At 36.8% G+C, this 17,953-nt stretch overlaps 1 protein-coding gene across 2 annotated transcripts in view; it reads left to right on the forward strand.

Moving 5' to 3' along the window:
• The window catches only part of mino (glycerol-3-phosphate acyltransferase mino), a 43,700-nt gene that overhangs the window by 1,350 nt on the left and 24,397 nt on the right, over positions 1–17,953 (forward strand). Inside the window, exons 2-4 of one of the 2 annotated variants that reach the window (XM_067117008.1) lie at positions 1,304–1,419; positions 2,334–2,449; positions 4,762–4,869. In XM_067117008.1, coding sequence (XP_066973109.1) covers positions 1,320–1,419; positions 2,334–2,449; positions 4,762–4,869 — 324 coding nt within the window. In that variant the 5' untranslated portion in view covers positions 1,304–1,319. The remainder of the gene's footprint in view (positions 1–1,303; positions 1,420–2,333; positions 2,450–4,761; positions 4,870–17,953) is intronic. The other variant, XM_067117014.1, reaches the window with a different exon arrangement.

The following is a 17,953-nucleotide window of genomic DNA, read 5'->3' on the forward strand; positions in this document are numbered from 1 at the left end:
TAATTAAAAATGTTGGAAAGGTGATTACCTAAGCTTAGAATCTTACTGATCAAGGGGGCTTCATCCTTCCTTAGACCCCCATTAACCTAATCTTGCCTTGAAACAAGACAAGTAGTACTTGAAGGAATATGGTGTATCCTAAGCCTAACCTGACCTGTGTTTCTTTGTCATGCATAGCTAAATCTGTCCTAATCTGTCTCACACTCATGGCCTGCCTTAAGGTTTGAGCAAGAATAACACTGATTGTATGAACAATAAAGTGATCATTGTAAGAATCATTCATAAATACTTGTTTCATTGAATCTTGCAGTTAGGCTATGGGGCAGTCTCTGACTTGCTTTCATGAACATTGAATTATTGATCTTTAGGAGTCGGAGATTATATTGATGTTTGCAGAGTGTGATAGAGGTGGACACATGATAGGCTTAACATGTATGAGAATAGCCAATTTAAGGTAATTTTTTAATGATTATGTGAATTAATATCAATGCAATGACATCAGTGATATGAAGCATATAGTTACTGGCAGTTGTTTCAAGACGAACTAATTATCTCTCTTATAAGATTAATTCCTTAAGATAAGTGTTTTAAGTTGAAAAATTTGAGTAAGTGGTCACATGAAGGTGTTTTATATATGTAAAAATACCACTCATTTGCATAACTGCACAGTTATGATTTGGTACCTTCCAGTTGGCAGGGATTGTGCCAAGATTATATTTATTATGTACAAGCAAATATATTCATTACCATTTGTGTGACCTAGTTTAATTGCTTCTTAGAAAAACAGTTGTTTCATTCACAGGCTAAGAATGTTCAACATATGCTGTTTTCCTTTGAAAATGGGGATTGTTTTTATTGCTGAATGATGTTTTTGCAAAATGCAGGTATCCAATGAGCCATTTTTCACAATACCGTATATTCACACACATTGCTTCTACCTTTTAGAATATCAGTACAGTATTTTATTTGTCTTTCTTAGATTATAACAGTGGCTTTATGTTAAAAGTTAATGCTTCCTTTTGGAGAGAAAGAATAGGCTGTAATCAAAATAGGAAGGCTTGTAAGAGACTAATCAACAACCATTCTTGTAAATTATTAGTTGTTTGCTCTGTGGGTACAGATACATGATAGATAAACTCTTTTGAGTTCAATCTTTCATAACTGGAATGATCTGAAGTATCTGTTCAACCATTGGCTGCCCTGTCAAGACATCTGTAAGATTGATATCCGGTTTGCTCCTCAGATTTTATTTAGAAGATTTCAAAATGTTAATGTTTCAACAATAATTTGTATTTCATTTCAGGTAATTGTAAGAAAAAATGATGGATGTCTTGAACACTAACCAGCATCCTCAACCTCATTCAGTTTATATACGGAAACCTTCCAGGTCAAAGGCATCGTCTGGCTATGGGTCTCAAGGTAAGATGTTCGGTGGTAAACATTAATGCTTTACAGTTTTTCGTACGGCTGTGATATTTTAATAGAAACAATACTATCGTATTGTTGCTAATATCAATTTCAGAAGCAATGGTTTTTCACTTGCGGCATCTTAGTATTTTCAAACCAGTGTGATGTAGATTTACTTCTGTAATATAGCTTTTACATTTTGGTAAAGATGGGTTAATGACAAAACCTTGGCTTAGAGTAATTTTGTTGGGCACTGAATGTTCCTCTGGCAAATTATTACCATAGAAAGAACTGTCTGGCCAGGCGATCCTTATGCCCTCACAGTATGATCTACTAGTGTACAGCTGTCAACCCAACTCATTCTTCATTTGTCTCTTGTAGTAATTGCTAAATTGTCATTGTTTTGTATTTGTTTATGTAAACAAAATAAAGCTTACTTTTTAAATACATACTTAAGTGTGACAGTGGAACTTGCAAGGGGAATGGAAGACCTGTTTCAACAAATGATTACTCAGTAGTTCGCTGGTAACTAGATTGATTTTAAAGATAATTTAGGGAATTATATTTTTACGAATGACAGTACCTTGAAAATATTTGTGTATGTGGGATGGGGTAGGAGAACCCTCCCATATTTACATTATTTTTAGATATCATGAAAGATTATTTCAGCATGTTTGCCAAACACTTTTTAAACTATTGGATTCATTTGTGTGATTTTTGGTTTTTTTGCAGAATTTACAATATTGGAAATTGATGCTTTTTGCACATCATAATGGTTAAAATAGAATTATCTTCATGTCATTATTTATATTCGTGGCAGAAGGATGCACTGCGTGTCTACCATTTCATTTATCACTTAAAAGTTCAGCATTAATTTATCAAAAGAGTATTGAGGAGTAGTACAGAGTAATTTTTATTGTTTCCAGGTGTGGTGAAGAGCTGTTCAACGCAGTCTCACTCCAGACATAGCCAAGAATCATATAGGCCCGTAAAATGGAGGAACAGAGGGAGGATTCCTAATAACAATCAGTTCATCAACAAGGTTTGTATTGGCTACTGAGTATTTGTTAAGTATGTCAGATAGAGTAAAGAAACATTTGCAGGTACAGTATCTGTTGCCCCTAATTGCAAAATTAAGGCTATAGAAACAACCTTGCTCTAACTTTCAAAAATGAAAGCATGAGAAAGAGCAACTCTTTCCAAATACCACAAAGGTAAGTGAGAGCTTCAAAATGAGCAGCACCTATCTGACTGATGATTTTTCACTTGTGATATCTGTGTTTATTGGCAGAATATCTGAAGAATGGGTGAACAACTTTGATAAAACTTGGTAGACATACATATATTAGGTGACATTCTTAGGGAGAAACTGACTTAAAGTTAAATTGTGGCCATGTAAGCCATCCAGACCCTGAGCTGATTTCCCACCAAAGCCAATGAATATCCGTAACATATCAAGCTCCATCGAATTCAGTTGGCACTGCATGCAGTTTTCTGGCTTCCCTTGGGCCCTGTCTCCCTTGCTTTCAGCCATTTACTCTACCATTTTATTTGGTCTCTTCCTTACGACTATCCTACTTCCCCAACTTCAGTTTGCTGACAATTGTCACCTTGCATTTGAGAAAAATCCTTCAGGGGTGGCCCTATCAGTCCAAAATGTGACTTGGTGGTTTTATAGTATTAAACTAATCTACACATTAACAGCAGCCGGTCTTTGAATATGGGGTTACCGCATGCTTGTAGTTAATGCACTATAGGGATCACATTATAAGCATTCACTGTCCCATAGAAACAGATGCCTGATGTTAAAGCGTACATCACCTCGAGCTGATAGGAGTGGGGGTTAGAAGGTTTAGTTTCAGCATTTTTATGGGTTTTCAGTGCTTGGAATACTTAATTTTTTGTTGTTGTACAGTATATCCACTACCTCCAAGATTAATGGAATTAGATGGTCAGTTAAATATTTATTGAATATTACAAGAAACTCAGATATTAAGAGGATCAAACAGGTAACTTGTCTGAACCAAAGTATGACTCATGATGCTACAGTGAAAATGAATTAAACCTAAATGATAGTAACAGTAATTTAACAGCATTCATTTTACAGCAGTTGTTAGTCCATACTAACAAAGTCCTGTGGAATGACAATAGTTTTTCCTTCCATTTATCTGTCTGTTTCACTTACCTTGTTATGGCATCTCTTCCTGAACTTTTGAATGTATTTCAGTCAGACTTGATACGAAGGTAGAATATGATCTGTCAAACATTCCATCAGTATGGAATCAGTGTCTTCCTAGCTTACTTTGTCATTGCAACTGACAGAGTCAGGGAATTGTAGTTTTCCCCTCCATTTGTTTGAGTTTGTCCCTTAGTCTGTTTGTCTGTTCATCTATGTGTCACTCTGTCCAACAACATCACTGTCAGACTAACTTTTTTTGTCACGGTTCCTCCTACAAGGTTGAAGGGATTGCAGTTAAATCTAATGTAAAGTTAGGTGTGAATAGGGATCATCTGTCTCTCAATTAGTGTGTGTGTGCTTGTGGATGTCACCCTACCTTAAAGCTGGACAAACAGCCATTTGGTCAATTTCTAGGGCATACGAACTAAATTAAAGAATACAGTGGACCTCCGCCTATTCGTGGTTCTGGATTTTTCTGTGGAATATTATTCACAGAAAATTTGTCGTGTTTTTCGTAGAGAAATATTCGCTAATTACACTATGTTCATATTTTTGTGACTAAATGCATGTTTTGTGATAAAACTATTAAAATACTCAGGTTTAACGTTTTTAGCAGTTTTTTGGTGCTTGAACTATCAAAATAGGCAGTTATAAGAGTTTTTAGAGGGGTGTCAAGTATTCGAGGATTTAGCGATTTTGCGTTGGGTGTGGTACACATCCCCCACGAATACCGGGGATCAGCTGTATCTAACTTACAACGTAAACTTCATTTTGTGGTTGGTTTACCTTACTCAATTTCTTGTTGGTAGATATATAACAAAACTAAGGCAGGATTGTTTAAAATAAATTGTATGCTTTGATGATATAAGTCCCTACCATAAGGTATTGTTCTTACTTTTCCTCTTTAATTGGATGTAAGGTAAATCAACTTACTTGAGAACACTTACTGAGACAAAGTCTGAATAAAGTAATAATGGTTATACTATGACTTGATGAGCATCCCTCACTCTTCTGGAAATGCAAGATGTTTTTCTGTGTATTAATGTCAGTGTGACCTTACAGTACAGTAAAAAAAAAAAAAAATAGCTACAGGAAAGCAGTGGTTTACATCTACGGGACAATGTGTGTTTTGAAAAGCCTGTCTGTTTACAGCAGTATTTTTCGCTTTGTTTCAGAAACTGGAGAGCCCTTTAGCAGAATTTAAATGCCATCCAACCATTCATCCTTATTCTCTGCACCGTCCTTACCATGGCCAGGGCTGTCTCTGTATGCCTGTCAGTGCTGTAAGTGTTATGTTTCGTAATAACATGTTTGCTGTTAGAGGAAATGCATCCAGTAGAGGGTACATTATTTTCTTTATGGTAGAAAATTTTAGTGCTTTGAAATTCTTATGAAAGGATATATTTCGTGGAATACAAAAGATTGACATACTAGAACCATTACTTAGCAAAATCTCTGGTTCTTTTGAAATGTCTTAATGACAGTTGTATGGCATCAAAGTTTTCAAGAAAAGCGGGGGGTAACCTCCTGCTGGTACCAGACTCTGATAATATCAAAGTCTTTTGAAGTACTAGGCAATTGTACTTGGCATAAATTTTATGGGGGAAATATTGCAGGTTTCACTAAGGTTGCATAAGTCGATGGCAAGAATATTTTTGCTTATTGGGCCTTTGATGGCGGAATGTGTACTGTATTCTTTGTGTTGTCTGGGCCAATGGTAAGGTTGGGAAAGAGGATATCACCAGTAAGGTAACAGATCTGTATAGTGTTTCCAAAGGAAGTTTTACTAGTAATACCTATAGTGGCTGGGAACAGATTTGTAACTAGGACCAACGAAGAAAACCTCACTTGCTGATATTTGATGAGGGTATTATGTGCTTATCCGAGACATTTTAAAGGGTGTGCTTGTTTACTTAACATAATTTAAAATGACTGGTTTGATATGGTTATTCATCTGGAGAGGAGTTTAAGAAAGAAACTATATGGGAGAGAAGTTTGCATCTGTTTACTGATTGATGGCCAGACAGCAGAGAGTTAGCCATTCTGCCACAAGAAGGCCGATGTAACTTGGATGCATAGACCGATAGATGGAACTGGAAGGTTTCTTCTTCTGTGGAGTGTTAGCAGTTTGCCGAGATGAGCAAAAAGATTATTGAAAAGTAATGGGTTTGTTCTGAAGCAAAGGAAGCAACATGATGAACACTTAGTAATCAAAATGGTTGAAAAAGACAATTACCAAGCACAAAAAGATTCTTGAAACAGACACCTATGAGAGAGAACATTAAGAGAATATGTCTAGTGTGTTTAGTTGGCCATTCTTTATTTTTAAGGTTTAAGTGTCTTGCCCCTTGCAAGCATAAGAATTTAGCAGAAATATGAGTCATTTCTCATAGCAGCAAAGAGCAAGTTTCCCTGCGCAACCTGTACTTTTAAAAAGTTGACACTTTCCATAAACATTCTCTAGGTTGCTTGATATTATGACATTTTAAGTCTACTTTAATAAGGTGGTTTCATCACAATCTCGTTAATCATATATTGCCTTGTGGATGAGGAAATCCCAGTCAAACTAACTTGTTCTGTTCAGGAATGAGAAGTCTCCCTGCACTTGCTAAGTCCTAAGTACTTTCTGGTGATTAGCTAGAGACACTTCATTAGTGTTCTGAAGAATGGCTTTCTCATATGTTTTGCATAGCATCTTCGTTATTTTATTTTCCATTCCATTGTTTTTTACTTCAGTTAATTAGTTTTGATCTCTGTATTATGTATTATTTTAGTTTTAAGTGCGTAGATGGTTGGTTGTGTTAAGTATTCCTCTATTAGTGTATCCAGACCACTGACCTTTTTTTTTTTTCATAAATAATAATTGTATAAACTGAATTTTTGTTACTTCATTTTCAGTTTATTCAGTTTTACATATTTCTTGTCAGGGTGGGTGGCTTTAACACAGTTTCTTGTAACTTGTTAGTGTGCAGTTATCATTGCTGTGTGATTACTTCATTTTTGGTTTTCATTTCTTTATTTAATAATTCTGGAATTGAGATGTTTTGTGTTTAGGCGATGTGAGTTTTGCTTAAACTGATAAACTTTTTAGAGTAATTATAATGTGCCAGTGAGCTGTGCCTTGTGTGTGTGTATGTGTGTGCGTGTGCACGCAGTCATTGAGTTGGGCAAGTTAGCCCATTAGTGTGTATACCTTGTTTTTTACTTGTTCCATACCCTGCTTTTACAAGTCTGCCCAGGAAAGTTTGTTGATTATTGTTTTCCTCTCTGGACAAGGGACCTCCTGTGTTTGTCATGCCGTGGGCAGCAGTGTTGTCCCAAGCTTGTGTAATATGTGTTGTAACTGAGCAGAGGCTTGTTGAATTTGCCTCTCCCGAAAGAAACGTCTTCATGTCCAGCCTTGTCTCAGTGTCTTCCTTCTCACTTCTGTTAAATGAGCAGATTTCTTCAGATGACGCCTTCTTTCCTGCAGTGTTTCCTTCTGTGGCATCTTGAGGTCATCGTCTTCCAGCGAAGAAGAGGAGGAAGGATTTTGACTCTCCTTGTCAAATTGTTGAGGCAACTACTTCTGATGGCTCTTTGCTGACTGGGAAAACTCTTGCTCACCCAGCACACAATGATTGCTGCATGCCCTTCTTTATTCCCGGATGGTATGTTGAATTCATGTCTTCCTTATTTGCTTAAACCTTTTTGATTGATTCTTGTAACCTGCTGATTTTGTCTCGTCTTCCACTGCTTACAGCACCCAGTTAAAGGAGAAATCTTTAAACTACTTTCCCCTTGGTTGACTTCAGCAACAGTGATTTCTGTCCTGCATGGTACTAGCTATGGTCAACGGTTGGCTCCTTGTTTAACTGGTTACTGCCTTCACTAAAGTTCTTGGCCACTCCAACTTTTTCCACTACTGGGACTGTCCTCTTGTCTTAGAATAACACACATTACCCCCATTTGAAATCTGTGATGGTGAACCTCAGCTGCTTGTTTCTCCAGCTGCCATAGCTCCTATTCATCAGGTGCCAACCCTGGAGCTTGTCACCATGCCCTGTCTTGATGACATTCCTTGCTCTGCACATAGACTTTGTGAATCAGGCCTTCCTGTCCTGCTTAGTGTGAGATGGTTGAAGCCCAAACTTTTGGAATCACAAAAAGTTCTTAGATGAAGTGCTTTTTGCTTCTGGAATCAGCTAACAGAGACACAAGCCATTTGTTCCCAGTGAAGCACAACCAGGATTGCTTCATAAAGCTATCACTTGTGGAGCAGTCCAGGCATTGCTTCTAGCCAGCCTTATAGTAATTGTAGAAGGACTACCTTAAAATCAAGTTGTAGTCATGGGGTCTCTGGTGACTCTTTGGTGAGTTTTCTCTGTTCCAGATCTGCTGAACCTTTAACAAGCTTTCCCTCTCTACAGTTTGAACCTGTGTGCTGTTGTGGCAGCCTATGGTCATGTCTGTGGTTCAGTCCTTTAGTTTTTCTTTATACTGGTAGAGGAGTAGCTCACCCTCTCCTATTGTCTGTCCAGAACCCCACCTCCCAATCCTTCCAGTCTATCAAGACCTAGTGCTTCCATTACTCACATCTCACTGAAATGAGAATTTCCTTTTGGGCAGAAGAACTCGATAAGGAAGTGGCTGAGGTACTGTAATAGACTGGGTCTGCCATATTTAAAGCATCAAACATCCTTCCCAATGCCTTAAGAAAGCTTTGTTGCAGAATTGCAGCTTGATGATGAATCATTTTGCATGGTTTTGACAATTTTTCTTTTTACATATTTTTAGACTTTATTGTAAATATTACCTGTTAGAATAAATCTAATAATTTGTCCCCATTTCTACCTTTTCTTATATACTGCATTGCTCAAGTTTCTACAAATAGTTTCAGTCTTGAATAAATGGGACTTATGATTTGAAAAGTCTCTTGTTCCATTTTTTGTTTGCTAGTGAAGGTTTTCTTGCTTGAAGGATACAGAGGAAGAATATCACATTAAAGCAATTGTACTACAGTTGCTCGTTGTTGATTGTAGCTGAAACAGCGTAATGAAAGCATCTTTGGCCATGAGTTTTGATGCCAATAGGTTGCTCTGCAAAACAAAATCAATCCATAGTCCCATACGGCCTTATCTGCATGAGGGATGAAAACCCAGGGACACCAACTTGTCCCAGTCCAAAATTATGAGCCTTCACTAACATAAACAGTCTTGCACTTTGTGTGTGCCAGGACAATAATAGTAACGTTGAAAAAAGTTATTGAATTTTTAAATACCACTCACAACTCTATACATTTTAAAAATAATTGAAACTTCAAAAATGAAAATCTCGTAAAAATTAGGATGCTGCATTAAAATGTAGCATGAAGCAAAAAAGACATGAACACTGATCTTAAAATGACAGCCATACTTTATACCACACGTCACATTACAAATTGTAAAAACTGTTTTAAACTATATTACAATGAACCCATGGCAATTTGAAAATATGAGTATGGTTTGGGAGATTAGTGATTAGAAAACTACTGTCAATTAAAATGTAAATGAAAGCTAATTTCTTATTTAGGGAAGTTGTATATGATTCGATGACATTTTATAGTCTACTGTATAGTGGAAGCTGGTATCCTTCATGGTTCTTAAAAATTTTATCTAATTTCGTGATTGTTCAGTTTCCCATCAGTTTATTAAAATTTTAAATTTTCTAATCTCTGCTGTTGATATCAGCACCAGTGACATTTGAATTGATGATGCCTGATAAGTTCCAATTGCTCATTCATTATATGTAATGGGACTGTTGTTAAGAAGTTTGTGAGTATAAGGGATATGTTGTAGGTACAGTGGACCCTCGGTTATTTGCAGTTCCGGATTTGCGGCTTCACCTCTTCGCGGGTTTCTCTGTGGAACTTATGTACACATTATTAGCGGAAAAGTCGCCTATTCACAGTATTTTTCATGGAGAAATATTCACAAATTTCTATATTTTCATAATTTTCATCACTAAATGCACTTTTTGTGATAAAACTATTAAAATGCTCAGGTATAAGTGTTAGAGGGTTTTTTTTGGTGTTCGAACAATCAAAATAAGCAGTTATAACAGTTTTTAGAGGGGTGTCAAGTATTCGTGGATTTTAGCTATTCAGGGGGGGTTGTGATACACATCCCCGCGAATACCTTGGGTCGACTGTATTTTGAATTAGAAAGAATTTATGACAGAACTGGAAGCATGGAATGTGGAGAGTGCTGAGGATGGAAGGAGTAGAAAGCAGTTTGTCTGAATACGTAGCTGAGAGAGTGACTGGTTTGTTGTAGACTTGGTATCCTACAAGGCATTGGGATGTTTTCATGGTTATTCATTATTGTGACGGATTGTAATGCAAGACGTCTGGGGTTGTAAATGAAATGTGATGATCCTGATGCTGGCAGATTGGATATAATAAAGAGAAATTGCAGAGGATAGTTTGAAAGTGCGTAAGACGAGAAAGTTGAAAGTGAGGGTAAGCAACATTAAAGTTATGAATGTTAGAAAGAGCAAGCACATCACTTATGAAAGTGTAAATTCAAAATATTAAGCTGGAATGTGTGAAGCAACAGCGCAGGGAAAAACAATAGAGTCTGAATAGATCTTTTAACTCTGACTTGGAATGAGAAATAAAATGAGTCTTGACAACGTTGTTAGCTGAAATAGTACCTTGTGATATGTTCAGGAATAGTGACGTCATTTTTCAGTCCAGGATGCCAAAGGTAATGGAAGTAGGTAAACACTACTTTGTTCTTGATAACTGAACTCCCTTCTACCATATGGCAAAAACTGTGGCACAGGAAGGAAATATTAGGAATGAATTGATAAGAAAACTGGTTCAGACACACTGAAACAATGTAAATTTTAACAAAGAAAATTGGTAGAAGGAAGACGACTGGATATGGAAAACTAGAGACATAAAATGTATGTTAGATATAAAGGAAGAACATATAAAAGGAAAGAAACACAAAGTGCCATTTTAAAACATTAAATTAAATTGAAAAATACTTTGACCCAGGATGGCGCTTGGCATGTTTTATAAATAGGAAGGATCATTAGATGGTGTGAAGTGTTCAATATAAAAGGAAGGATCATTTAAACATATTGTGTAAATTAAAACATTTACATTAGACAGTTGTGTAATGTTAAATATAAAGAGAAGGAACATTTACATTAGGCAAATGTTGAAGAGTTTAAATATAAAGGGAAGGAACATTTTCATTAGACAAATGTTGAAATGTTAAATATATAGGGAAGGAACATTTATGTTGGACAAATGGTGAAGTGTTAGATATAAAGGGAAGCAACATTTACCATAGAGAACTGATGATGAGTTTAAATATAAAAGGAAACATTTACAGTTAGACAAATTTGGAAGTGTTAAATATAAAGGAAAGGAACATTTACATTAGAAAAATTGTGAAGTGTTCAGTATAAAGGGAAGGAACATTTGTGTTAGACAAACTGTGAAGAGTTTAAATATAAAAAGGAAGGAACATTTACATTAGACAAGTGGTGAAGAGCTAAAATATAAAGGGAAGGAACATTTATACAAGTAGAAGGTTTACTGAAATTTCTCGCTATAATGTGGTTCGGATTCCACAATAAGTTGTAGGTTCCGTTGCTAAGTAACCATTTGGTTCTTAGCCATGTTAAATAAGTCTAATCCTTCGGGCCAGCCCTAGGAGAGCTGTTAATCAGCTCAGTGGTCTGGTAAAACTAAGGTATGCTTAACTTTTTTCAATCAAAATCTGCCTCACATAATTAAATGAACTCTGGAACTGATAAGGTTATACCTGGCTAGCTACCATGTACTTTGAGATTAAATTAAAATCCCTCGACCTGTTGACGACAGGAGACCACCACCTGTGCTGATAAGGGGCCTTCCGTGTTCCCTAAGGGTAACCTCAGAATGACCTGTTAGAATGCCATGAGTAAGCTGTTGGGCAAAGGCTGCTAAGAGAGTTCGACTAAATTCAGCCCTCGGTGACCCACAGTAGGTCAAGGTCATCTGAATGATAAGAGGCACACCTGTTATCAAAAGGGACCCTGGAACCCCTCTTTTTGTAGTAGTGATTACATGGAGACAAGAGAAGACTGGTGATTTAATTTGATTCATGAAAGTTTTACGCTGACGACTTGGCTATTGGAAGAAGGAAGAGGGAGAGAAAAGTAAAAAATGCACCGAAGTTTCTTCGGCGCAATCAAGTTTTCTGTACAGCCGCCACAGCGTATAATCAAGGCCACTGAAAACAGATATATCATTCGATGGTCTCGATATAGTGCTGTGTGAGCCGCGGCCCATGAAACTTCAACCACAGCCCAGTGGTGGCCTATGCTATATCTTTGCCAGAAGCACGATTATGGCTAACTCTAACCTTCAATGAAATAAAACCACTGAGGCTAGAGGGCTGCAATCTGCTATGTTTGATGACTGGAGGGTGGATGACCAACATACCAATTTGCAGCCCTCTAGTCTCAGTAGTTTTTAAGATCTTAGGGCGGACAGAAAAAGTGCGGACGGACAGACAAAGCCAGCACAATAGTTTTCTTCTATAGAAAACTATAACTAATTCATGAGGAGGCGAAAGAGATGATAATTCTGGGAAAGTAGCCAACAATTCCTTCACCTTTTATGCAAGATTGTAAGTATTTACATCGCACCATTCTTTGGTCCTCAGGAGAGCTAAAGTAAAAAAAAAGGAAAATATTTCGATAAGTGAAAAGTACTTACAGTTGAAAGGATCGGATGGTCTGACGTATAATCTTGTTCCTGACGCACGCAGTTCAGAAGAGAGAGAGATTATCGCTAATTGTTTTGTCTCCAGACTTAGCTAGCAACAGAAAAAAAATGTACTCACTCACCTGAATTGAAGACGTTAATTCATCTTTTAAGCTTAATCTTATCTGTTTAGCAAAACAAACAGCGTCGTAGCCTTTTTTTTTTTATATGGTGACTTTAGAATCACGAGGCTTTTATCTACTGAAGAAGATATTATCCATGTAAAATCCTCATCAGTTAATGAGTTTGTGAAAGTTTGATAGTTCTGATAAAATGAAACAAAAAATGCGCCGAAGTTTCTTCTGCGCAATCGAGTTTTCTGTACAACCGCTACCACAGCGTATAATCAACGCCACCGAAAATAGATCTATCTTCCGGTGATCTCGGTACAATGCTGTATGAGCTGCAGCCCGTGAAACTTTAACCACGGCCCGGTGGTGGCCAATCCTATATCGTTACCAGAAGCACGATTATGGCTAACTTTAATCTTAAATAAAATAAAAACTACTGAGGCTAGAGGGCTGCAACTAGGTATGTTTGATGATTGGAGGGTGGATGATCAACATACCAATTTGCAGCCCTCTAGCCTCAGTAGTGTTTAAGATCTGAGGGCGGAAAGAAAAAGTGCGGACGGACAGACAAAGCTGGCACAATAGTTTTCTTTTACAGAAAACTAAAGTCCTTTGTTTATAAAAGCCTCGTATTTCAATAATTTTCTTACATTTGTATATATATTTATTTTATCTATTTTTATAATAACTGATTTCTTTCCGTATTTCCCATTGCCTTCTGGGCATGAGGTGCACTGTAGGCATTACTTAAGGTTTTTGCAGCATGCCTTTGACCCCTAGCTTCAACCCCTTTCATACCTTTTACTGTACCTCCTTTCATAGTCTCCATCTCCCATCTTACTTCCCACCCTCTCCTAACAATTGATTCATAGTGCAACTGCTTTGAGGTTTTCCTCCTGTTACACCTTTCAAACCTTTTACTGTCAATTTCCGTTACAGCGCTGAATGACCTCATAGGTTCCAGTGCTTGGCCTCTGGCCTAAATTCTATATTCAGTTCAGTTCAGTAGTATTTTTATTTTAGCTTTTTATTTTTATTTTTATTTTAGTATTTTTATTCATATTCTTATTTTTACTATTTTATTTTTATTGGTATTATTTTTATTTTTCCATATGAATAGGGTGCATCTTCTGAATGCTAAGAAGAATAATGATTAGTAAAAGTCATATTTCCAATGGACGCTCTAAGAACGCTTCCTGTAACTTACGTTTGTTTATGAATAGAAAATGGTAGACCTCACGAACTCACGAATTGATAATGAGAGGACTAAAGGAGAGAGAGAATTGGAAATGACATGTCACGTGGTAATGCACCAAGCTCCGTCATAATCCCCCGTGTTACGTAACTCCAGTTGCTAGTTGTAACTGACTCTCTCTCTCTCTCTCTCTCTCTCTCTCTCTCTCTCTCTCTCTCTCTCTCTCTCTCTCTCTCTCTCTCTGTGGTGATTGATCATCAATAATTTCTCTCTCTCTCTCTCTCTCTCTCTCTCTCTCTCTCTCTCTCTCTCTCTCTCTGTGTGTGTGTGTGTGTGTGTGTGGTGATTGATCATCAATAATTCTGTGTGTGTGGGTGGTGATTGATCACAATTCTCTATTTCTCTCTCAGTGGTGATTGATCATCAATAATTTTCTCTCTCTCTCTCTCTCTCTCTCTCTCTCTCTCTCTCTCTCTCTCTCTCTCTGTGTTTGTGTGGTGATTGATCATCAATAATTTCTCTCTCTCTCTCTCTGGTGATTGACCATCAATAATTCTGTGTGTGTGTGTGTGTGTGGTGATTGATCATCAATAATTCTCTCTCTCTCTCTCTCTCTCTCTCTCTCTCTCTCTCTCTCTCTCTCTCTCTCTCTCTCTCTCTCTCTGTGGTGATTGTTCATCAATAATTTCTCTCTCTCTCTCTCTCTCTCTCTCTCTCTCTCTCTCTCTCTCTCTCTCTCTCTCTCTCTCTCTCTCTCTCTGGTGACTGACCAACAATAATTTTTGCCAGGTTCATCAACCTGATTAAAACCTCTTCACGGTGAAGAGCTGGTGAGCGATTAAGTGACAGTGAATAGCCTTTATCTGTGGTGTACTTCAGCAATCTTTATTTTTGTTTATATTTGTCGAGATTCTTCTCTGGCAAAGTTATTCATCATTAATTCAGTGACCGTGACGAAATCCAGGTGCGAGTTTTGTTGCCGATTTGAGCACGGCGATTGCAGATTGGCTATCTATCTATCTATCTATCTATCTATCTATCTATCTATCTATCTATCTATCTATCTATCTATCTATGTATTTATCTATCTGTGTATCTATCTATATATCTATCTATGTATATATGTATATTTATGTATCACTTTTTACCGTATATTTGTGTCCCATCCAGAATGGGAGACATTTAGTGTTTCTGTGTGTTTATACACATGTATAATGTATGTGTATATGTTTGTATATGTGTATACGTGTATATATGTATGTATACACATGTGTTGTATGTATATGTTTATGTATATGTATGTGTATATATCTTTATGTATATGTATATGTGTGTATATGTATGTATACACATGTATAATGCATGTATATGTATACATGTATATATGTATGTATGTGTGTATATATGAATCCATGTACATTATGTATATATGTATATATAAATACATACACACAAACACACACACATATATATATATATATATATATATATATACATACATATATATATATATATATATATATATATATATATATATATATATATATATATATATATATATATATATATATTTCAAATTCAGTAGCGGACATTCGAACGAAATTGTTAAAACCTGTTCCATCTATTTTCAGTTCCGCCGGAAGCAAGTCAGCATGACACGCTTCTTTTTCTAAAAACTAACTCACCCATCACTTTTTTCTTTCTTTTTATCCCTCCTCGAGTGCATTACAGAGGCTACTGCACTAACAGTCGACTGGACAGGAAACATTGCTTGCAAACAGTTTCCAAGCTGTTTGCAAACAGTTTGCGAAGTTTGTTTCCAAACGATGTTTCCTAGTGTGGTCAGGCCTTCATGCACTACGCTATCAAGGGATAATAGGGGTATTTTTTTCATTTTGACTTTGCTGTTCATGTTCAGGTCGAATTCAGGGCCTGTACGTAGAACTGAATATATGATATACAGTAAAGTCAAAATTAATTTTTCTCTCCCTTGATGTATTGGTAAATATGTCAGCTGTCTACCTTTGTATCAAACCCCCAAATAAGGTACAGATTCGAATCCTGTTTGGGCCAGATGCACTTACCATATATATAACCTTTGGTTATATATATAATCTTTGGCTGTAAGTTATTCCCAAGGTAAAGAGAATTTGATATTGAAAGGATTTTTTTTATAGGCTATTTTCCTAAGAGAGGGTGGCTCTAGTGAAAAATAAAAATGTAGTGATTACCACTACTTTATACTTTTAATCGCTGAATCATTGTTGAAGCCCCAGTCACTTAGCATAAGTACACAAAAGGCTCATCAACAGCGCGGTGAGCCCTTTGACATACACAGGAACCACTCAATCTTGCTGCCTTTCTCACATTCCTAGGACATTGAGACATTTCCTGTCAAATATCTCTCTTATCACATCTCTGTAACGGCATCCTACAATGTTCCTTTCTAATATCAGTCCATTTGCCATCTATCTTGGCAAATGAATCCACCATACTATTATTCCCTTCACCCATTCTTACATAACCTTTTTTTTTTTTTATCTAGACAGACCATTTTCCATTCTCTTGTGTCACTCACCTCTGCCTCTTCTCGTCCATCATTCACAATCAACAGATCTTCAGAGTACTCACTCCTTCGACCCGGGAGACTGCGTCCACATCAGAGAGCATTTGCCATTTGCATCTTTTACTCTGAGATCCATTTGTTTGTTAACCTTTGCCCTTTATTGACATCCTGTAGGATGAGTGATAAGTACTGCTTCTTGAAATTCTTGCTTATCTCTCTATTTCGTACTGTGGCCCCGTCGGTGAAACATCTGGGTACGAATTTTTTTTTTTTTGTAATAGGGGTTCAACTGCTGAAAGTATGTAAGTGGCTGTGGCCGTTGTGTTATTTCAAAAGCCATTCGTTGTTGGATGGTTATTATTATTATTAAAATAGTTTTTAACCAGACCACTGAGCTGATTAACATCTCTCATAGGGCTGGCCCGAAGGATTAAAATGAAATGGAGTCCCAGGCCTGAGCCATAGGCTAAGCACTGGGACTAGATGATGAATGAATACTGAGGCTTTAAAGATATGCAAAAAGGCGTATGCTTCCACACTAGAACACTTGCACACATCAAATATGTTTACTCAAGTTTCCCTCTGCACCACAAAAGTAAATAAAATTGAGTAATGATAAAAACCAGAATGACTTACCATTTAGTTGCCCCGTGAGCTTTTGAATTTCCATAAATTACTTTCTATACTTTATCAATTTACACTTCCTCATGAAAATTAAAATTGGCTCAACTGAAAATGTTGCAGACTCTGATAAGATTTCGCCAATGGATCCATTTCCAAAAGTTGGTAACCGATGTTGGTTATATTTTGGACATTCGCATGACATGTTTAACTGTTACTATCACTTTGCATTCTTAGCATTCGGGAGCTGATTCATGTGGGCTGCTCATTACAGCAAGCGTCCATGCGTCAGACGCGTATGCCCTATTCGGAGAAGTGTCAGAATTATTTGCGCAGGCCTCTCTCTTTGGTGTGGTGAACTCCATTGTTTAACTCCAGGTTTTATTTGCTTTAACTTATTATTTTCAGGTTCTTCATTCCGTTTATTTTTCCATTTGTTTATAATGCCTACTTTTATATGTGGTATATAATCGTTAACAGGGATATTTACATTCGATCTTGTCGTGTGGGCTTCTTTAACTGCTTTACCAGCCTCTTCATTTCCCTTAATCCCTACTTGGGCAGGGATCCAACGTATTTCTATACCTTTCCCATTATTATACAACTTATGGAGAAATAACTATTTCTTGTACATTGTTATTTTTTTGGTTTGTAACTGAATGGCTTTGATGGCGCGTCTAGAGTCGCTAAAATCACAAAATTATTACATGAGGTTTCTTGAATTACTTTTATGTTAGATGCTATTGCGCATAACTCGGCTGTAAATACAGAAGCATTACAGGTATAGAAAACTGATACGTTTTGTCTTTGGATATAGCAGCGTATCCCACTCCATGCGCTGATTTAGATCCGTCCGTGTATATTGAGTAATGTGGACCTTTTCCGCTTATATTCTCTATTGAATTGTTGTCTATGATGTTCTGGGCTATATGGGTAGCTTTATGATATCTTGAGTGATATATATATATATATATATATATATATATATATATATATATATAATCTGTTGTGTGTACTAATATTTGCGAAATAATACATTCTAGCCTGTGAACGCCAAAGGTAAGGAACATCAATAAAGAGAAAAACTTCGTAGAATAGTCGAATCGTACCACCTCAGCTTGTTCAGCTG

This window comes from Macrobrachium rosenbergii, chromosome 2, assembly GCF_040412425.1.
Source record: "Macrobrachium rosenbergii isolate ZJJX-2024 chromosome 2, ASM4041242v1, whole genome shotgun sequence".
NCBI classification, from domain to species: Eukaryota; Metazoa; Arthropoda; class Malacostraca; order Decapoda; family Palaemonidae; genus Macrobrachium; species Macrobrachium rosenbergii.